The sequence below is a fragment of the Physella acuta genome, unplaced genomic scaffold (assembly GCF_028476545.2).
Source record: "Physella acuta isolate Inbredline_101_S28 unplaced genomic scaffold, ASM2847654v3 ptg000282l, whole genome shotgun sequence".
NCBI classification, from domain to species: domain Eukaryota; kingdom Metazoa; phylum Mollusca; class Gastropoda; family Physidae; genus Physella; species Physella acuta.
This window is the reverse complement of record NW_026731801.1, coordinates 67,243-90,631: the sequence shown is the minus strand read 5'-3', so window position 1 is coordinate 90,631 and position 23,389 is coordinate 67,243. Positions and strand designations below refer to the sequence as shown.

The window sequence follows — 23,389 nt, the reverse complement described above, 5'->3', positions numbered from 1 at the left end:
ATTGTATTTATTGGGCAATGTTCTAAGCCAGCCACAAATTCCTTGGTTTATTAAAATTATTTTTGCACAGCTGGTGTGCATATTATTTCTTAATATAATAGTAATACAATAATACTTTTAAGTAAGTTGTAAAGGTCGAGTTTCTCTATAATTTTAGTTATTTTAAAAAAAAATTTTTATTAGATTAAAATTTATTCTTTAAAAAAAACGTATTTTTTGGGACCAGTTGTCTAATATGCGGGTGTGATTGTAATTGGTCTAGGAAAATGACGTTATACTGGGTCTGTTAGAATGTCCACATTAGGTGTTATATAAAATGTGCGCAATCTCTTATAATAAGAAAAATATGGTACTATATTGTATTTGTTTCTTGAGATGAATTCTAAGATATACTTTCTTTTTATTAAGCCACAGTCTACATTTTTGTAGTGCTAGACTAGTTTTCGAACATTTAAATTGTTGAAAGTGCGTAACGCTCTTGGGAAGGATATTTGCTTTTTATCATATTGACCGATCAAGCACTTTGGGCTTATAGGCTTAAAATTTTGAAAATTAAAGAGAAAAATACAAAAATCAATAGGACAAAATGTAATAGCTGCTAGGCTTTACAAATATATTAGTCTATATTCTATATCATTGAAGGTACAAGTATTCATATAAAAACCACCATTAAGCCTCAAAGTAGTTGACTAAATAGAGCTACGCTTTTGACGTACGGAAACTCAGCACTTTTCCATGTGCTCAAGATCGTAAACAATTACAAGTTCATTTAGAATCTAACTTAGAACGTCTCTACAAAAGCTACAGTGCTGTTTGCGTTTGTAAGTTTAGTTTGTTAACCTTATCAGTTTTGTGTTAGTCAGTAAACTCAGCTTCTTTTTAATCTCTACACCTAATTTGAATCAAGGCATTTTTAAATTTTTTTTTTTAATTTATAATTTAGCGACGTAATGCCGCTAATAAATGCGTAAATTTATTCGCAGCTTCACGTTCACCTACACAACTACACACACACACGGCTACTTTAGTAACTACTAACTAGATTCCAGAATCTAGATCTAGAAAGCTAGAGTCTAGATCTACACACATCTACAGTACAGTACAGAGCATACAGTCAACGTATTTTATTAAAAAAACACAACCAAATCATAGATCTAAAATCTAATCTTACTGATCTAGAATCTAGATTCTAGATCTTAGTTCTAGTATTATTAATTATTAGTAGATCTAGTAATCATAGTAATGTATCTACCCTATCTGTATCTATCTAGAAGGTCTAGAAGAAACAGTAGGAAAACTAGGGTCTACTTACGGTAAAATCACGATATAGCGTCGGAAATTATTGGGTAATGTTCGTTGAGTTTCGGTAACATTCGTTACTGTAAACCATAGTTTATTTGACCGGTGAAATAAAAATAAAGTCAAGTGCATTAAATTAATGTTTTAACTTAATTTACAGTTTGATTGACAGAAAATTAATTACAGATAGAAAATCTAAACATTATTAATAAACTCGAGTGTAGTAATTGTTTTTTTTTTAAGAAACAGAAAAAACCTGCAGAAGATTTGCGACAACCAGCTCTAGTTCTGTTAGTAAATAAGACGATTAGATTAACTAAAGTTAAAAGTAGTAAGAATAACTAGAATAATGTTTAGTAGCAGCAATAATTAGCACATACACTTAAAATAATTAGAAATACAAAATAATTAGCAAAACAGTATTTAAAATGCAACTAAAATCAATCCTTGCACATTTTTAAACATTATGTATTAAAAATAATATGGCGGCAAATAAATGATGGTTTACGGTATTTCCGGTGGTTTCCGGAACGGCTCGACAGACTATGCCATGGTTTTACTGTTTTTTACTGCTGTACAGTTCCGGAATAATAACCGACGCTATATCGTGATTTTACCCTACTTACTACTTACAATTACTTACTTAAGTTAGTACTGTAAGTACTTAGTACTTACTTAATACTTTTGACTTCAGCACTTCTTCTACTTCTAGGCTTCTCTGAATCTTTTTAGTTTTTAGGAATTTGTAGTAAGTTCAATAAGAAACGCGTGTAATAATCTACAAAAAAGTTAACAACAATCAATTTCAAACACATAGGCCTAGGCCTATAAAATATTTTAAAAGCTTGTACATTGAGGAGGATTTGTGACAATCAAGTCGATCAAGATGACCTGATCTAGGCCTAGTAGAAATTATTACGACTAAAATCGTAGCAGGATTTTAATTGTTCTAAATTAAAAATAAAAGATGGTTTTTGCAGCAACCAGAACTGCTTTAGAAATACTTTAGATGATTGTATATTATTTTTGTCTATAGTTTAAAAAACTATTAACATGTGGATTTATTAAACACCCAGCAACATGTTGAATAAATATTTTTTTTATCTGTGGTGTCTAGCCTAAAGAATTGATGCAAATGCAGAGAATTGAAAATAATTTTTGTTTTGTGTATAAGGCTACACTTCTGTTTATTTGCAATGAACACACAATGTGTTTCAGTTATGTTTTAATAGATTAAGCACAATTGATGATGAAATTGTAACTGCGAATAAATTAGTAATTACACTAAAATTGAATTATACCAAAAACGGTATTGGGTAAATGATTAGAAGACTAGGTAAGAGAGCAGCCAGTTCCATAATCCAATAAGCCTAATTTTTAAAAGTTTATTATTATCAGCACCAGTCACTCTGTGCTCTTGCATATTTCTACGTTCCTAGATGGTTAACTTGAAAAAGAATTAAGGCCTGTAGGCTAAAGGTCTCCCTTTATAAATAATGTTATTTCATTATGAGTTCTTGTCTGATTTGTTCTAGTTTTCATCTTTACTGTTTACTCAGAAACAAACACAGATGTCTGAGCAGATACTCCTTATAGGCAGTGGTGGCAGGGAACATGCACAAGCCTGGAAGTTGACCAAGTCACCAGACGTTGAGAAGATATATGCTGCACCTGGTAATGCTGGAACAGCAAATACTGATAAAGTAACAAATGTCTGTAAGTAAAAATAATAGATGAATATTTATGGAGTATTTGAATATATTAATCACTCAGTGGCTTTGACTTACTTTTATTCTTCCACTGTTGATTTTCCAGTCTCCCAAGACATCCCTACTGTTTTCATTTCTTTTGTTTTACCTGGGGGTTCCCATTCAAGTGCTTATTGATTATTGTTTCACTTTAGTGTGGGCCTTTTGCAGTATATGTCGCACCCAGCGTTACTTCCTCATTTGCACTGTCATGGGCTCTTGCCTTGTCCTTTTCCATAGCTATACTAGGCACTTTGTTCTGCCACCTCAATTTCAGAATCTGTCTGAGACAATCACTTATTGGGAAGTAACTTTATTAATAATTTTATTAATCTTGGTGTTTTTGTAATAATTTAGCTTAATTAGTTTTGACCTCTTTTTCAGCATTGAATCTGTTAGATTTCCAATCTGTTGCAAGCTGGTGCAAATTACATGGCATAACATTTGTTATGGTTGGTCCAGAAGATCCACTGGCTGCTGGGATTGTAGATTTCTTGACTAATGAAGGTAAAATCTACGTAACATCTTTTAATAAAAAGTTAATTAATGCTCTATTAAACACACTTACTGGGTTCTGTATGGTTTGTGAGTTCATTATTATTTTCATATTTCTTAACTAGGGTTAAACTGGTTGAACTATAAGATCAAAATTCAAATCCTCGTCAGACTTTTAAAATTTATATACAAATAGTTTAATAAACTTTTCCATTAAAAAACAATCTGTTTTTATCAGGTATTCCAACATTTGGCCCCACTGCAGCAGCAGCCCAGATTGAGGCAGACAAAGCATTTGCCAAAGACTTTATGATACGTCATAACATACCCACAGCAAAATTCAAAAGTTTTACAAATCCAGGAGAAGCCATAAGTTTTATTAAAAAGTAAGAATCTTGCCATTTTGTGTATCCGTCCTCTTTCATAATTTAAAAAATTTCTTGTTTTAAGATTTGTGTTGATCTTTATTTTTCTATTTATTATAGTGCAGATTTTGATGCAAGGGTAGTGAAGGCCAGCGGACTGGCAGCAGGTAAAGGTGTGGTTGTAGCATCATCAAAGCAGGAGGCTTGTGACGCAGTCACTGAAATGATGACAAAGAAAATCTACGGTGCTGCTGGAGATGTCATTGTTGTTGAAGAGTTGCTGCAAGGACCAGAAGCCTCAGTAAAAAATTTTTATCTCATCCTTTTTGACTGAACTCTAATGTTTGAGCCAATGTGTAGTATCAGATCTTCTTTCTTCTGAATTGTTATGTTGGATGATATTCCCTCCAACACAATTAAGTATTTCATGACAACTTGTTATGCGCCATTAAGGCGTTATCTGATTTCAGTCTCAAGTATCTGATCAGTTCACTCATAATATAACACAAAAAAAACAATGTACTAAAAAATTAATATTTCATAAACATTGTATCTGTCTCTATATATTAATTAGTATATTAATATTAATTATAGTATTATTACTGTAGTTCTTTTTAAAGTGTTTAACGCTATTTTGCGAAAATTGATAGAATTATTTTATCTGGCAGGTCTTGGCATTTAGTGATGGCCATAATGTTTCTTTAATGCCAGCTGCACAGGACCACAAAAGGTTATTGGATAACGATGAGGGTCCCAATACAGGAGGGATGGGTGCAATATGTCCTTATCCAGGAGTAAGTTTAGTTTCAAGTAAAAAAATTACAGCTTCAGTAGTGCAACGTTCCTTAATGTATTAGTTTGGTTTTTAGTGATTGCTAAATGTGACAGTTGTCACAATTATGTTTAGGCTTATCTTAGTTATGTTTTCCGTTCTTGGAAAATCCAGTTCCAGTAGAAAGTTTAGAAACAATGTATTTGTTGTCTTGCCAAGTACACTAAAAATATTTTATTTATTCTCACAATATTGTTTTTTTTACAGCTGTCTGAGTTAGAGATTGAATTTATTAAAACAAATGTTTTGGAAAAAGCTGTAAGAGGATTGGCTGCAGAAGGGAAAAAATTTATTGGTAAGTATGAACTCAAAAACTTTGAAATTTCTTTCAGAGAATTTTAGCCTCATTAATAGTAATCATACTCTTTCTCTATTGATGTATCATATGTTTTTGTGGGGTTGTGTAAACCACAATCTGGGATTGAGAGAAGTGAATTTTAGACTTTATTAAGTATGGAAAATCACTAGTATTTGGGGTGGATTATTTAAAAGTCTAGAATTTAGTATAAGGGACAGACCTTTTCCATGAAGTTCATATTTTCCAACGATCAAAAAGGGTATTCCTTTGGTGAATTTACTCTAATTTTTTCCCTGGGGAGGAGGGGGTATATTTGGGCTATTTTGAATTAATATTTAATGAAAGAGTGATCATGCATGGACAATTTTTATTTTGTACCAGCTACTTTGCATTAAGATTGTCTAAGGTTGCAGGCAGTCATAAAAAACAATTATGGGGAGGTGTGTGACTGAGGGTCTATAATTGATCTAGATTCTACCTCAGTTTTTAATTTGTTAGCTTCTGCCTCTACAATTTCCTGCTACTTTATATTTACTTCTTAAACCTCTGTTCAAATACTGACGTTTAGGAGGAAACTAACCTGCCCTTCCTTGTATTAACAGCCATTGATTTCTAAACTTATGTGAACTCATCGTGATTATGAGTACTGTTTAGTACTGCTTGGTACCAAACGTCACGCCTACCACCTGTCTTTTTTGGGTAGGGGGGGGGGGGGGATATACCAGTATTTTTAATAACAGACAAAAGTTTCTCAGCTATAAGCATAAATAATGATGTGTCTACAGCCTGCAGAATGTTTATTTTTGGCTAAAATAATAGAGCATCATTTTATAAATTAGTCTCTGAAACATCGTCTGTAGAAAGTCTGGTATTTTTAAAAAATATCTAGAAAAAATCTTGAATTTCATTTTTAAAAAGTTGTATAACTCTTTGTTTGTTTTCAGTTGTATCATGTATGATAATTTACATGTTTTGTCAGGGGTTCTCTACGCTGGAATTATGTTAACAAAAGATGGACCAAAGGTGCTAGAATTCAACTGTAGGTTTGGAGATCCAGAGACCCAAGTATGTTACTTGTAGAAGTTTAATTGTAATCAACCGAAATATCTATCTAGATTTTCTTATTTTTTAGAGATGTAATTTAAATAGGTATTGACACATGGGATTTTTAAAATTTTAAAATTGTTTCATTGAAATAATTTTTTGTTTCTTTTTAATCATCTTCATTAGTTGTATAATAGTTATTTCTAATTTGTTGCAGTCAATTCTCTCCCTGTTAACCTCTGACCTCTTCACCACACTGAAAGCCTGTGTCAGTGGAGATCTACCATCAGCTCTGCCAACATTTGACGTGTCGCAGACAGCCGTTGGTGTGGTAGTGGTCAGTGGGGGATACCCAGGCTCTTACAAGAAGGGGCTACCCATTTCTGGTAAGTTTTTATGTCACTGTGTGTATTACTGGCCTAGTCAGCGTATAGGATTCAACTACCCTGATCTCCCCTCATTGCTGGGTGTTAACTTCAAAGTCTGAATTACGTTTAATGGATCTCTGCAAGTGTTGTTTCTTATCATGTATAATTAAAAAAAAACCAGAAAAATAAATTTTCATCAAGTACTTGTTTTATTAAAAAATTATATAGAACATCTGTGGACAGGAAACATACAGTTATACCCCAGCCCCATCTGAAGCTCCCACCTCATGCCATTAGCTCCTCCGAACCTTCCATTGTTACCACAGACTCGTAGCTTTTCTACCCTGACTCTGATAAACAAACTCTCCACCCCTCCCACGACAGCTCATGTTGATACATTTCACCTCATTAAAATGTCCTGATTTTTTTTTTTTTAAAAGTAAACTAATTTGTTTTCAAATGGGTGTATGAACACTTCTCAGCTCGATAAAAACCCTTGTGAATCTGACTGTCCATGGAGCAGATGAACTAGAGTATACCTGTTTCAGTGACCTCAGCATATGAAGGGTTTGTGTGGTTAGCACTATGCCCAAACGCCTTTAGTTTTCCCTAAGGCAAGTCAGGTACCAACAAGAGTTAGGTGAATGTTCTACTGAAACAAACCTGCGATTTGAACTTGAGATTTTGGTGTTAGCAGTCATATGCTTTACCTCGCCTTCCACTTTCACATGATGGCCTAAAAGAATTGTATAAGTTTTTAAATTTTGAATTATCAACATTATTGCAGATGTTGTCAGTGTTTAAACTTTAAGTTTACTTTATCAACAGGCATCTCAGAAGTTGAGAAGAACACATTGAATGTCTTTCATGCTGGGACACAGCTGGACGCTACAGGGCAGGTTGTAACCAGTGGTGGCAGGGTGCTGGCTGTTGTAGCCACTTCAGTCTCCCCTGCCACAGCGATACAGAGGGCCACTGAAGGGGCTGCTCGGATTCAGTTTGAAGGCGCATTCTTTAGGAAAGACATTGGGATGAAGTGTTTTAAACGGTGATGAGTTGCAGCAAATTTTATTGTTTTGTTGACTTTGTTTAAGCTGATCTCCATATTTTAATTTTTAACAGTTTTTTGATGATCTGATACAAGAAACACTCCTGCATATTCTAAAGAACACTAATATAAATCAGTATGCCAAAACAAAATGTAAAAAATGCCAAACAACGACCTCTGAGTTATTTGTTAATGAGAAAAACATTGATACAATATAATAGACTACATTTTTTAGCTCACTGTCTGTATTTGTCTTACATACTTAATAAGACCAAGGCTTGAGCTTATACCTCAAAGAGATTAATTACTGCATGTTAAAGATATTGTTCCATTTTTCCCCTGTATGAAGTGAGATGGCTGTAGTCTAATATCCCTGCTGGAACAATTCTTTGTCAATACTTTCAGATTTGATGCCAGTGAGGAAAGGTGTGGTTTGCAATACAAAGATGCAGGAGTAGATATTGAAGCTGGGGATTACCTGGTCAATCTCATCAAACCTCTAGCCAAAATGACCAGACGTCTTGGGTGCGAATCAGATTTGGGAGGTTTTGGTGGAATGTTTGAACTTAAGGCTGCAGGTTTTCAAAACCCTGTGCTGGCTTTTAGGACTTCTGGAGTAGGAGCTAAGATTAAGGTAGCACTCTGATTTTTTGTCTTTGATAGTAAGAGTGGGTACTGTTGCCCTAAGACTTGAGGTCCATCAGGTATCTCTTTGATTTTTGTGGGAACTTAGATTCACAACTCTTTTATTGTTGTGAGGCTGATTAGGTATCTGTTAGTTCGGTCTAATATATGTGATTTTGTTTGTGTGAAATAAAATAGTCCCTAAAGCTGGATTTAACTTTAAATTTCATTTTGAAACACTTATGCAGATAACTTCTGATTTTATAATTTGCTATAGTTTGCTGAAAGTCAAAACAATCACTACAACATTGGTTTTGATCTTGTTGCTCAATGTGTCAATGACTTGATCTCTGTTGGAGCTGAGGCTTTATACTTCTTGGATTACTTTGCTACTGGAAAATTAATTGTGCCAACAGCTGTAGAATTTATTCGAGGAGTATCAGAGGCCTGTGTGCAGGCAGGATGTGGGCTAATGGGTATTGAAATTTCTTAAGTTGTACGAACGATAGTTGTGATTTGACACTTTAGTTGTCGGTAGTTTTATTGAAATTTCTTAAGTTGTACGAATGATAGTTGTGATTTGACACTTTAGTTGTCGTTAGTTTTAGTCTTGTCATTCTTAAACTCTGGCTTGTCTATGGTACACGCCCACCATGTCTTTCTACAGGGGGAGAGACAGCGGAGATGCCAAACATGTACAAGGGTGAGGACTACGACGCCGTTGGCTTTGTTGTTGGTGCCATCCCACCAACCTACACTAACCAGGGCTTAAACAGCGCAGCGTGTGACGACATTGTGATTGGTTTGACATCAAATAGACTCCAACAAGAAGATTTTGTTTTGGTGGAGCAAATTTTAAATGCAAATAAGTTTAAGTTGGATAAAATGAACGGCGTTAATGGAGGAATGACATTAGGTAATTTGTTGTAATTAATTTGAGTAAAACAATGTAAATCATTACAGTTCTTTTGTAAACATGTTATAAAGTATTATTTTGGAATCTGGGGGATCTCTAGTGTAATGAAGTGACAGCATGGTAATTGATGAGGTAGTGTGACTGGTCCAGTCACTGTTTCTAGCATCAGTTAAAACTTAAGACCACCAAAGTGTTCAATGGTTAGATCACCTTCACACTGTATTGCTTGTCTAACCCTAAACCCCTGGTATGGCCAGTAATTAAGTAGTTCCTACATTGAAGACAGTCCATCTGAGAAAAAGTTCAGATGTTATTATTTTCACTTGAAGGTTCTTTCTTTAAAATATTTTTACTTTTTTCTATTTAAATTTTAGGTGATATTTTATTAACTGAGAATCTACAGGAACTTACATTTTCAGTTTTTATTTTAAATTTCAAAATGATTACCCTTATATAGCAATTTGGTTTTTTTTTTTTTGACTTGAGTTTCTTTAGCTTGGACAATTAAACAAAATTTCAGGTGAAGAAATCCTTGTCCCTTCAAGTATTTATGGGAGAAATATTTTACAACTCATCTATTCCGGGAAGGTCAAAATATTTCTGAATGTTAACGATGGACTGAAAACATGTTTGACTCGAGTTATTCACAGTGGCATTAGTGTCCTGGTGAATTCTTTGAGCTGGCAGGTTGGACCAGTCTTCGGATGGATGGCTTACATGGTGAGTACGTGTAACTATTTAGAAGTAAGACCATGATGGTGAGGTTGTGGTGATGCTTGGTGTGCCAGTCTTGAATCATCCTCAACGCCCATTGGATAGAATTTTAATAAAATAAAGGTAGTAAGACATTCTACTGGTCTAAAATTATTCATCTTTTGTGGTAAAAGAAATTGCTCCCATCTTCTGTTTCACAAACCATCAAGTACCTAATAGGCCACTTAAACCAGACTGAAAAAAATTGTTATAACTGCCTCCAATTCTTTAAATAGACTTGTAGGTTAATTAAAAATATTACTTAAATTATTTTCTAGTCTAAGCTGTCAGCTGAAGAGTTTTCCTGTGTCTCAAGTTGTGGTGTGTCTGCTATACTGGTCGTCAGCCGTGACGATGCCAGTTTTGTCATGCAGAATTTATTACGGATTGTTAAAGAGGATGTCACAGTGATGGGACATATAATAAAATCTACAGGTGGATTTTTCATTGAATGTTATTAATTATTTGAACATTTAATATTTTTACATAGATGCTTAAAGCTAACTTAAATTAAAATGTTTTGAGTTTAAATACCATATTTTTTATTTTGTTTAAGGTGAAGATCAAGTAAGAATTGACAACCATACCATATTTTTTATTTTGTTTAAGGTGAAGATCAAGTAAGAATTGACAACCTCCAGTCATCATTAGAGAAAGCCAAGGCCGTGGCATATCAACATGCTCCTGAAAATTTTGGTAAAGAGTTTTTTAATGCTTAGTCTAGAACAAATATTTTATGATAATTATAATAATTAAAAATTCAATAATGATGTTTATTTTGTTCTATTTTATAAAGGAAAACAGTTAGGCGTCAAACTACCTTTGAAGTCAGATTTTTCCTCCATATTGGAACTTGCCAAGAAATCTGGAAGTGTGTTGAACAAAGATGGCCTCCCTTCAACATTTGATATGAGCAGTTTAAAATTAGAAGATCCTGTTCTTGTATCCGGAGCAGATGGTGTCGGCACAAAATTGAAGGTCATTATTTTTAATGAATTAAACAACCTTCTATTTGTTTAGCTTCATTGAAGTAAAAAAAAAATAACTTACTTATTTAACTAATATATTTTGAAATTGTAGATTGCCATGGCTATGAATAACCATTCAACAATCGGGATTGATCTAGTGGCCATGTGTGTGAATGATGTACTGGCCTGTGGGGCAGAGCCACTGTTTTTCACCTGTTACCTTGGCGCAAAACAGCCAGATGACGAGCATACGGAGGCTGTATTGAAAAGTGTGGCTCAAGGGTGTCAGATTGCTGGTTGTGCCTTTAGCGGTAAATCGGTTTTTATATAGACATAACTTAAAAATGGCAAGTATCCTTCCCAGGTTTGATAAACATAAATACAGTAGTTAAAAATCTTTTGGAGAAAAAAAAACGTAGGAAACAAATTGCACGGTCAACTCAATTCCCAGTTGTGACAACACATTTCTAAAAAAAATTGTTAGCATACAATACCATCATTTAAAAAATAACTATTTGTTATTATGTTGTTTCCATTGAAGTTCTTTACTTTTTAATAATTTACTGTTTGAAAATACTTTACCTGATCCATTTTATTTTTAAACTGTTTTCCAGAAGAACACATTTCCTACCTGCCTTCTATATATAAGAGCAAAGTGTACGATCTTGCTGGGTTTTGTGTTGGAGCTATTAATAAACCCCAGATTTTGCCCGCACTGGACCTTATTAAAGCTGGTGACGTGGTCATTGGCCTGGCATCTAGTGGAGTCCACAGCAATGGCTTCAGCTTGGTGAGGAAGATTGTCAAAGTTAACGAGCTGAGCTATGACATGCCGTGCCCATATGAAAAAAATGTGACTCTTGGTAAATACAATATTTGAAAGTTTTATTAATGGTTTTGCAAGTGTTATAGTACATTTAAAAAAACATGTTGACAAAAATGTAAAGTAAAACACGGAAATCACTGTTTATGAAACAAAAAATACAACATTTATGGTTCAACTGCTAACCTGGAAATTTTGAGTTAGGGTTCCTGGCTAGAGTCATATAGCACATCCCCAAATCCTCCCAACTTCAATGGGTACCTGACTTACATCAGGGAAAGCAAAGACAGCTGGGCACAGTGCTGACTACACTATCCCTTTACATGCAGAGGTCTCAGAAACAGGTTAAATCTACTTCACCTTCCCCGTGCGCCCTCGTTCAAAAGCGAACTTGACTTACTTTACAGTTTTACTTTAACGTATATGGTTGTCTTTTTGGCTTGTTTTGGGCAAGTTTTTTAGGTTTAGTTATTTTATCATTTAACATTTTTGCAATGTCAGTGCCATTATTTTGTAGTGTTTTATCAAACAGTATTTTTTTATTCTAGCTGATTATTATGTTGTTAATGAAATTATTAATATAAAAGATATATTTTTGAAACCGTCAGACTTTGAATTTTAAAAGTATATAATTCACACACTTGTTTATTTTCCATAATTTACTTTTCACCCAATAATTTACTTTTCACCAAATAATTTCCTTTTCACCAAATAATTTACTTTTCACCCTTTAATTTACTTTTCACCAAATAATTTACTTTTCACCAAATAATGTACTTTTCACCAAATAATTTACTTTTCACCCAATAATTTACTTTTCACCAAATAATTTCCTTTTCACCAAATAATTTACTTTTCACCAAATAATTTACTTTTCACCAAATAATTTACTTTTCACCAAATAATTTACTTTTCACCAAATAATTTACTTTTCCTCAAATAATTTACTTTTCACCAAATAATGTACTTTTCACCAAATAATTTACTTTTCACCCAATAATTTACTTTTCACCAAATAATTTCCTTTTCACCAAATAATTTCCTTTTCACCAAATAATTTCCTTTTCACCAAATAATTTACTTTTCACCAAATAATTTACTTTTCACCAAATAATTTCCTTTTCACCAAATAATTTACTTTTCACCAAATAATTTCCTTTTCACCAAATAATTTACTTTTCACCAAATAATTTACTTTTCACCAAATAATTTACTTTTCACCAAATAATTTACTTTTCACCAAATAATTTACTTTTCACCAAATAATGTACTTTTCACCAAATAATTTACTTTTCACCCAATAATTTACTTTTCACCCAATAATTTCCTTTTCACCAAATAATTTCCTTTTCACCAAATAATTTCCTTTTCACCAAATAATTTACTTTTCACCAAATAATTTACTTTTCACCAAATAATTTCCTTTTCACCAAATAATTTACTTTTCACCCAATAATTTACTTTTCACCAAATAATTTCCTTTTCACCAAATAATTTACTTTTCACCAAATAATTTACTTTTCATCAAACAAATGTAGGTGAGCAGCTGTTAACACCAACAGAAATATATGTGAAATCTGTCCTGCCTTTGCTACAGTCTAAAAAGATAAAGTCGTTTGCTCACATCACAGGGGGTGGTCTAAAATTCAACATTGTCAGAGTAAAGCCTTTTAATCTGGGCGTTAAACTTGATGCCAACCTATGGCACATACCACCAGTCTTTGGCTGGCTACAGTTCATGGTGAGGTTCAGCTTTTTTTTATTTTATCTGTCCATACTTAATTATCTTTTTTATATAATTTAAATAATTTTAGTTTTTTGAATTTCAGTTATTTTTAATGTAATTTAAAAAAAAAACAAAAAAAAAAAAAAACAACCTTAATTAACAATTCTAACGTTCACCTGTCATCAACTAAGTCCTTACTCAAACCTTACATTTGTCATCTCTTTGGCTTACCTGGAATGTACCAAGGATCCTTTCTTTTGTCCTCAATAGACATGTTAACTACTTGATAACTTTCGATGTATAGAATTCAAAACAATAATTACAGGTTACATAAAAATTAATTTAGTCACAGGTAGTCTAAGTCTTCTTCCCTTTACAGTACTCTTATCTTTATCTATGACATGTTTTTGTGTAAACTTAAATCATTTTCCACGGCTCATTTGCTGTTTAAAATATATCTTAGGGTAAAGTTCTCATTATGTTCTTGTCAAAAGTTAAAGCTTAACTCCTTCACAATGGCTGACAGGTGGTGTTTTAATATATATCTTAGGGTAATGTTTCTGAACATGACATGTCCATGACATTTAACTGTGGCCTTGGGGCTGTGCTGATTGTCGACAAAGACAACGTGGACGAAATCTTGTCTGTTTTAACTAAGAATCAAACCAGGCATAGTGTTATTGGTTCGTTAGTTCCAGCTCCAGGTGGGTCATTAAAAACACATCTACATAAGCAAACACTAGAAATGGAGCTTAATCTGTTTGTATTAAAAAGTCAAATTTATAAATTTGGAGTTGTTAAGCTTTGGGGTGGGTGATTTTAGCCTGTTAGAATGTAAATCGGGCAACACCAGTAGATGTATAGGCTGGAAGTAAAAATACAGTCTACATAAGATCCAGTGTTTAACTATGTCAGTGTATTTGGGCTGGTAAACTGAAAAATCCCAAGTTTGAACTCTCAGCTGGATAGCTGGGTACATCAACCCTTGTAGGAGAGAAAACTCCAGAATCAAACATCTGCCTTAGAGTTTTAGATCTTGAATGGACAATGGAAGCTTATCCAGAAAGAAAAGCAGGTGGAAATCTGAGTCAACAGTCCATGTGGTGCATAACATTTAATATTTAATTGTGTTGGAGGAAATTTCTTTCAACATTACATTTAGAAGGAAGAAAAGACTTTATCTGCTCGTTAAGTCCACCATGACACCTGTCATACTGTTGTTTTACCAACAGATTCCCTCCTTGTATAGGTACCAATTTAGCTAGATTATATCATGAACCTGTTATTCAGTAGGAGCACTATTCTGTAACATAGTTCTAAATAAAATTTAATGTTGATCAGCACATTATATATTTAAACTAATGTCTTGCTTGTACTGAGAAACGTTATTTTGATATCAATTGCAGAAGGTGTTATTGATTACATAGTTATTGATAACTTAAACAGTGCATTGCTCAAAAGCTGGCCAAGACCTTCATTGCCTGCTATGAAAAAGAAAGTTGGAGTTTTAATATCTGGATCAGGTTAGCTTTCAGTCTTTCTTCTACACCCTTTATTTTACTTTCCTCTTAATTTTTTATGAGTTATAAAAACTAGAAATGTTAGTATTTATATTTTGAAGTTCCTTTAAGTGCTGACTCTCCCAATGTAGGTACCAATCTTCAAGCTTTGATTGACCATACAAAGTCCCGTAACTCCTGTGCAGAAATCGCTCTTGTTATTTCCAATGTGGCCGACGTGTTTGGTTTAAAAAGAGCAGAGAGGGCTGGCATTAAAACTCTGGTAAGTTCAACGATGGGTCCTGGGCTTGAGTCTGTAGAACATCTCAGATACTACCCAACTCTGATGGTTACCTGACTCATGTTAGTGTTGACTACACTATCCTTCATACACTCCATGTGTTTTGGGCACAAATGTGAAAATATGTTAAGTTTAACAGGATAGTAAATAATTTTTTTTTACTACATTACAATAATATTTGTTACTACTGTAGTACCTCAAGATGTGAGTTTAATTTGTTCCGTAACATTGCTTGTATGGCTAATTTCTTGTATGTTAAAGCAATAATCTCAATTTAATTTAAAAGAAATACCTTTAATCAGTTCCAGCCCTAAGTTGTTTTTATACGTATTTTGAGCATAAAATGTATTTATTCATGAGAAACAATTTAAACTTTGTCCAGTGTAATTTACTTTTGCTTAATTTTTGTCACAATTTTCACTTAGCTGGTTTTTTTTTTTTTCGCCCTAACTTTCATCACTTTTCTATCCATGATGTCAAAATAAACCTGAGCAAGTAGGTTTGTTTTTTTCCTCCCTTCACAATCTTTCAGAAATAAATTAAGTGTCATTAAATAGCTCTGTTGCACAATCAGTTGGAACTTTTTGGGTGTTTCTTTCTAATAAGGTTACTCATCTCAAACTTTTTTTGTATGTCAAAGCAAATTTTAGCCTGCTCAACAGAAAAATCTTGTACGTCGGGGAACTCATATGTTGAGGAAACCACTGCAGTTTTTTTAGGAAAAATTATCAGATTCCCAGATGAATGATTTATTCTAATTTTAATATAGTTGTTTTGTATTTGAAAAGTATAGTTATATATGCGATTACCTGTTGTTTAAATGTATACTACAATTGTAAAAGTATTTTAAAAAAAGGTTGTTTTAATGTGCATGTGGAGTTGCATTTATAAAGTATTTTGAAAACTTTGATAGACTTTTCAAAGAGTTTATTCCTCTATTTTAAATGAAAATAGTGGTAAGACCCAAGGTGTAAAACTCTGTGTCTCCAGGTGATTGACCACAAAAGCTACAAGTCCAGGAATGAGTTTGATGCAGCTGTCCATGAGCAGCTTGTCCAACACCAGATTGACCTGGTCTGTTTGGCTGGCTTTATGAGAATACTAACAGGTCAGTCACATTTCAGCAGTCAGTACTCGGCCATTGCCTGCCATTTTAGTTTTTAACTCAAGGGTAGATTTCACACTTCACCAATCAAATCTATAAAACTGTCACTCTGTATTAGTTAGCATAGACAGATATTGGGTTGGTCACCAATTTCTGAGAGTAAAAACTGAAATGGAGCTGATGAAATTTTTATCTTATGTTACCTTTGTATGAATAACGATGTGGGCAGCAATATTCCCTCTAAGGGGAAAAAGCTAGTGTGCAACGTGTATTTTCTGTGTGCGGTGTTCTTAAAAGTCTTTTACAAGGATATATTTAGTTTACAAAATCATCGCGCGGCAGCTCATAACTACTGCGCAACCTCGCAGCTTAGAGGGAACACTGGTGGGCAGCACTATTTATCCTCTTACACCATTCAACTCTTAAAAAAAAACATTAACCCTATATTTTAATTAACCCCCCTAACATGAGACTGCTATCTACTTCAGGAGAGTTTGTCAACAAATGGACAGGCAGAATGTTGAACATCCACCCATCACTGCTTCCCTCCTTCAAGGGTGCACACGCCCACCAGCTGGCTTTAGATGCTGGGGTTCAGGTCTCAGGCTGTACAGTACATTTTGTTACTGTAAGTTGCACATCCTGTTTGATAATTTAATTGTTTGAAATATCCTCTTTGAAGATTAACAATAAATTAGTACTTGTAAATTTTAAAGAGCTTTAGCTTAGTTACTAGGAGGCAAATTTTTGTGGAGACCTAGCAGAAGATTAAAAGAATGATTAATAAAAATCATCCCATTAGTGCCTAGACACCTTGGTTTCCCTTGCATGAGTCAAGCACCCATCAAAGAAGAGTCGAATCAGAAATGACACACTCTAGACTGGGATCAGAACTTGAGATTGTTTGAATTAGTGGTTGGATGCTGTACCATCTGACCACATCATCTTTATGATCAATGCAAATAATGGTGTAAGACGAGGATTTAAAAAAACATTTTACTTTGTGAATTCTTAATGCTCATTCAGTTAGTAAAACAAGTCTTGAGACCCTATCTCCTTTGTCATTCTCAATGTGAGAGTTACCTTGATGTAAAATAGGTTTAAATTTTTTTTTACTTTATTAATTATTATCGATTATTTTAAAAAAAATTAATCATTGAAACTGATCTTAATATTATATAAAAATTTTATAATTTTGTTTTACCTGCCTTTTTTTAGTACAGATTAAATTTTTTTGCTGTCTCTGTCATTTTTGTTTATTTATATGTTGATGATAATGTAATTTTTACATGTTGGCTGGCAGGAAGAAGTAGATGGTGGCGCCATCATCACCCAGAATAGTGTTTCTGTCTATCCAGGGGACACTACTGAGACCTTGGCAGAGCGGGTCAAGAAAGTGGAGCATGTGGCTTATCCTAAAGCTTTAGAGATGGTGGCAAGTGAGAGGGTGAAGATAGGAGCAGATGGTAAACTTATCTGGAACTGGTAGAGGTAGAAGGTAGAACCAGATGGTAAACTTATCTGGAACTGGTAGAGTGTGTAGGTAGGACTAGACTGGAGGAACAGAACTTCTATTCAGTGGTGTAGAAAGGTAGTTTTGAAGGGGGAAGGGGTAAAAATATTCCGCTCCCCTTTTTGACCCACCATGACAGTTATCTCAACTTACAGCTTTATGGTTTGGCACATTTGTGTCTTTTTTATTGCTTTCACTTTCAAAATTTTGGAAGTCAACAAAATTACTATGCTTCATAAAATAGCTACATATATAAAAATATATATGTATATGTATACAAATATAAATACCTTTGTTGAATATAATAAATCCTACATGCATTACAGAGTCCAGTGTATTATGGTTGTGTGCTGGAAGTACTGTGACAATTGCATATAAATATATTATTTGAATATTTCATGCTCTGACTTGGTCTAACCAATTATCAAAAGGTTTTGTATATGTATACAAATATAAATACCTTTGTTGAATATAATAAATCCTACATACATTACAGAGTCCAGTGTATTATGGTTGTGTGCTGGAAGTACTGTGACAATTGATTACCAATATATTATTTGAATATTTCATGCTCTGACTTGGTGTAACCAATTATCAAAAGGTTTTGCCGCCTTATACTACTACAGAAAGCTCAAAATATTCTACCTATACTAAATCAAACCTGTAAGGGATTTAACTCACAACTACTTTTTTTCTCTCATTGTTACATTTCTTTTTTTAAAATAAAAATCATTTAACTCCCCCTCTTAATTTCATTCACCTTTAAGTTTCATCTTTCTTTTTGTGCACTGGTTTTGTGGATTATTATGTAAATATACCTGGAATTTTGATCTTACGATTTTTATACATGTTTTTTTTCTACATAATGATGTTATAACATTAAATGTTTTGATTGAACAATGCTCAGGATTTTTACTCTTAACATTTCCATTGCTTTGTTAAGAGATTTATAATCTGTTATGACATGTTTTGCAATTTGTGTTCATGTAATTCTCTGTGTGGAATAAAGAAATACTCATTAATCTGGTGTGTAAGGTTTTTGTTGAATATTAATATTTTATATTACTAAAAAAAAAGATTAAATTGAAGCTCAAATCAGTTACATATTTTCTTACATGTTTTCTTCACTTACTCCAATGATGTGACCTATCAACACAGAACAAAAATATCCTATGTAGTCCTGTGTTCTGGGCCATATAGACCTCCATTGACTTCTGTGTTAGGCCATCCCATACAGGCCTCCATTGACTTCTGTGTTAGGCCATCCCATACAGGCCTCCATTGACTTCTGTGTTAGGCCATCCCATATAGACCTCCATTGACTTCTGTGTTAGGCCATCCCATATAGACCTCCATTGACTTCTGTGTTAGGCCATCCCATACAGGCCTCCATTGACTTCTGTGTTAGGCCATCCCATACAGGCCTCCATTGACTTCTGTGTTAGGCCATCCCATACAGGCCTCCATTGACCTGTGGGCCATATACATCTCTGCTTATCATTGCTTAAGCCATTTTTACCCACTTAGATCTAGCTGTGGGCCATCTTAGAAATGGGCACATTACTAGGGAAAGATAATCTACTTTCATTGCATTAAAAAAAAAAATTAAATACTTACTGCAAGCAATTCCTAAATAAACCTTGTAGCAAAAACATCTTTTATACTTTTTTATTTTGTTTCTATTGACTAATTACTAGCATATCCCTGGTAAATGTTTGTTAGTTGCTCATACACCTAAGCCACACACCTAAAATCACATTTATTTATTTTTTGTATTTTTAATTTGCAGCTTTTGTGAGTTATCAATTAAAAACGTAGTTAAAATAAACTAGTTGGGTTAATTTTAATTTTTTTTTTTATGTGGACAGGTCGGGGAGGTAAAGGAGAAGTTCGATGGTATATGTGAATTATACAAAGCAATAGATATATACAAAGAACCTGGTATATACACAACCTGATAATTCATTTCTCACCCCAACACCAAAATAGAAACGAGTAGAAAATTTCCTGTTGCCACTAAAAATGTAAAGTTTAAAAAAAAAGAAATCAATGACATAACACTTTACAACTTTTTCCATGTCTTTGGAAAAAAATGTCTTGTAACATGCAACTAATTAGCAGAATTAAAAAAAAAAGATGATTGTTAAAAGTCAGTACAAAAATTAATTATATCGTCAAGACCTTTAAAAGATAGTCACAACAATAAAAGAAAAAGGAAGGTAAATGGAAATCTTTAAATTCGAAAATTTTATTGTCAAATCTGAATAACATAAACAAAATTATATTGGTGCACTATAATTTTGTTTTACAGGTACTTAACCTTTTAAAATCATCACAATCTTCAATAACAGTTTAGAGGACCTACAAAGTGAAGTAAATAGAGATTTACATAATAACTTATTTTAAAATTTTTGTTGCTCGTATGTTGTAGTCCTTAAATAACAGTTTGTACAGATTATTATTTTAAGACATGAAGCCCAATCAACTAGTTTTATTTGGTGATTTGCTGGTAACCTCGTCCCTCTTCCACCCATGAACTTGGAAATCCCCTAAGGAATCTAAATTACGTTTCTCTCCGTCCCTCTTCCACCCATGAACTTGGAAATCCCCTAAGGAATCTAAATTACGTTTCTCTCCGTCCCTTTTCCACCCATGAACTTGGAAATCCCCTAAGGAATCAAGGTTTCTCTTTTCTTCGTCCCTTTTCCATCCATGAACTTGGAAATCTCCCAAGGAATCTAAATTGCGTTTCTCTCCGTCCCTTTTCCACCCATGAACTTGGAAATCTCCCAATGAATCTAAATTACGTTTCTCTCCGTCCCTTTTCCACCCATGAACTTGGAAATCTCCCAAGGAATCTAAATTGCGTTTCTCTCCGTCCCTTTTCCAACCATGAACTTGGAAATCTCCCAATGAATCTAAATTACGTTTCTCTCCGTCCCTTTTCCAACCATGAACTTGAAAATCCCCTAAGGAATCAAGGTTTCTCTTTTCTTCGTCCCTTTTCCACCCATGAACTTGAAAATCCCCCAAGGAATCTAAATTACGTTTCTCTCCGTCCCTTTTCCAACCATGAACTTGGAAATCCCCTAAGGAATCTAAATTGCGTTTCTCTCCGTCCCTTTTCCAACCATGAACTTGGAAATCCCCCAAGGAATCAAGGTTTCTCTTTTCTCCGTCCCTTTTCCACCCATGAACTTGAAAATCCCCCAAGGAATCTAAATTACGTTTCTCTCCGTCCCTTTTCCAACCATGAACTTGGAAATCCCCTAAGGAATCTAAATTACGTTTCTCTCCGTCCCTTTTCCACCCATGAACTTGGAAATCCCCCAACGAATCCAAGTTTCGTTTGCTTGCATCCCTTTTCGACCGATGTACCTGGGACTCTGATAAACTATCAGTATTTCTTTTTGTTCGATTGCCCTCGTCTCTTTTCCAACCATGAACTTGGAAATCCCCCAAGGAGTCAAGGTTTCTCTTTTCTCCGTCCCTTTTCCACCCATGAACTTGGAAATCCCCCAAAGAATCTAAATTACGTTTCTCTCCGTCCCTTTTCCACCCGTGAACTTGGAAATCCCCTAAGGAATCTAAATTACGTTTCTCACCGTCCCTCTTCCACCCATGAACTTGGAAATCCCCTAAGGAATCAAGGTTTCTCTTTTCTCCGTCCCTTTTCCACCCATGAACTTGGAAATCCCCTAAGGAATCTAAATTACGTTTCTCTCCGTCCCTCTTCCACCCATGAACTTGGAAATCCCCTAAGGAATCAAGGTTTCTCTTTTCTCCGTCCCTTTTCCACCCATGAACTTGAAAATCCCCCAAGGAATCTAAATTACGCTTTTCTCCGTCCCTTTTCCAACCATGAACTTGGAAATCGCCTAAGGAATCTAAATTACGTTTTTCTCCGTCCCTTTTCCAACCATGAACTTGGAAATCGCCTAAGGAATCTAAATTACGTTTTTCTCCGTCCCTTTTCCAACCATGAACTTGGAAATCCCCCAAGGAATCAAGGTTTCTCTTTTCTCCGTCCCTTTTCCACCTATGAACGTGGAAATCCCATAAACTGTCAAGCTGTCGTTTTTGTCGATTCATAGAATCAAGATCTTGCATCTCACTTTTTGCATCTACGTCAACACTAGATCTTTTTGTCCTCGAACCAGCCGAACCTTCAGGATGCAGCATATCGTTGCTTTTATCTAACACATTATCCGTGCTCCGCTTTTTGAACCCGTGAACTTCATATCCACCTAAAGAATCAAAGAATCTCTTCCCCATCCCAGTGTCGTCGTCGTCGTCGTCGTACACGCTGTCGTACGAGCCACGCCACGGTGTTTTGTAGGCGTAGCGCATGTACCACAGAGGGTTGACGCTGACGTCCGCCAGGGGGTCTTCTGGACCTTCAGCGCTGTCTCGTGTGCTGGGGAGCTTGTGGAGGGAGTAGCCGGTACGCTTGATGCCACTGGGCTGGTACCTGTTCTGGTGGTTGTTCTGGAGAGTCTCAGCCAGGAGGAGAAGTCTGTAGATGTCTGTGTTTGGAACTCGTAAATGCTGAAACTGTGGAAGAGATGGATACGTTCGAGATAAATCGTTTGGGAAATAAATACTTTCGTTTCTGTTATACTTATACATGTCAAGCAAGGGATGGTATTGTCGAGTGATAGAGCGTTTGGCTGTTAACCCGAAGGTCTCGAGTTGAAATCTCGGTTATGGTTTGCGATTGTAAGACCTCCCTGGGTCCACTCATCTCAATGGATGCCCGACTTATGTTGGAGAAAGAAAAAGGGGGCTGTGCATAGTCTATTGAACCACGATTCGATCTCAAGACTTTCGGGTTAGCAATCTAGCTCTAGCTTTCAGTGTATCTTCCACACTTTTTTCTCCGAGGAGGGGGGGGGGGTGTGTGGAGGAGGGGGACTTGATTTTTTCGGGGGGGGGGGGGGGGGGGGGGGGGGTTCAGCCTAAGTTTTCCAAGTCGATAACGCATAAAACGCTGATATTTTGATAAATCTGCATTTATAATTTTTGACGGATTAAAATAAGTCCCCTATACTCCGTATATAATGAAAAACTGATGTGTAAAGCGATGAAAACTGTCACAATTTCATGCGATTTTTGTGCACGATAACAATACTTCCTCTATACTCTGTATACGAGAAAGTTAAAAAAAAAACAACAAAAACAAACAAACACAGCAAACTCTGCCACAAATTGCTACCGTGATTACTGCAAAGATGTTAACACAAGAGTATGGGATAAGGTCAGTGGCGTAGCGAGGTCGGGTGTCACCCGGTGCGGCACTTAATGGTGTCACCCCCCCCAGAGGCATAGAGACCCTTCCCAGGGACAAACTTTCAAATTTTCGATTTGCACCCCCCCTCAAACTTTCGATTTGCACCCCCCCCCTCAAACTTTCGATTTGCACCCCCCCCCCTCAAGTTTTCGATTTGCACCCCCCCCCCCCCCCCTCAAACTTTCGATTTGCACCCCCCCTCGAGTTTTTCTCTATATATTTTGCTATTTTTTGCCTTGGTGTCACCCCCCTAAATGGTGTCACCCGGTGCGGTCCGCACCCCCCCGCCCCCCCCCTCGCTACGCCCCTGGATAAGGTATTGTTACGTCAGGGGGTTATCTATAATCATATGATAACTTAGTGAACAAAACGTT

The 23,389-nt window shown here is 35.0% G+C and overlaps 2 protein-coding genes across 3 annotated transcripts in view; one reads left to right on the top strand and one right to left on the bottom strand.

Annotated features, from left to right (window-relative positions):
* The first annotated feature begins 102 nt into the window (after window positions 1–102).
* LOC131939523 (trifunctional purine biosynthetic protein adenosine-3) lies at window positions 103–18,747 on the top strand. Of its 2 annotated transcripts, none has more exons than XM_059297861.1 (26): window positions 103–121; window positions 2,859–3,015; window positions 3,432–3,554; window positions 3,781–3,928; window positions 4,028–4,208; window positions 4,576–4,701; window positions 4,947–5,034; window positions 6,017–6,102; window positions 6,299–6,467; window positions 7,278–7,497; window positions 7,903–8,131; window positions 8,399–8,597; window positions 8,789–9,037; window positions 9,558–9,757; window positions 10,069–10,225; window positions 10,400–10,486; window positions 10,587–10,768; window positions 10,871–11,069; window positions 11,373–11,621; window positions 13,120–13,322; window positions 13,858–14,011; window positions 14,714–14,830; window positions 14,959–15,089; window positions 16,098–16,215; window positions 16,701–16,840; window positions 17,516–18,747. In XM_059297861.1, exons 2-26 carry the CDS (start codon window positions 2,871–2,873, stop codon window positions 17,699–17,701), a joined length of 4,086 nt encoding a protein of 1,361 aa, XP_059153844.1. In that variant the 5' UTR covers window positions 103–121; window positions 2,859–2,870; the 3' UTR covers window positions 17,702–18,747. The 2 variants fall into 2 exon arrangements, with proteins under 2 accessions (XP_059153844.1, XP_059153843.1); XM_059297860.1 differs by lacking the exon at window positions 103–121 and adding an exon at window positions 788–821.
* Window positions 18,748–19,951: 1,204 nt separating this feature from the next.
* Window positions 19,952–23,389, bottom strand: part of LOC131939519 (feeding circuit activating peptides) — a 70,649-nt gene continuing 67,211 nt past the window's right edge. The window contains exon 2 of the mRNA XM_059297857.1: window positions 19,952–22,279. Within this exon, the coding sequence (XP_059153840.1) occupies window positions 20,207–22,279 (2,073 nt within the window). The 3' untranslated portion in view covers window positions 19,952–20,206. The remainder of the gene's footprint in view (window positions 22,280–23,389) is intronic.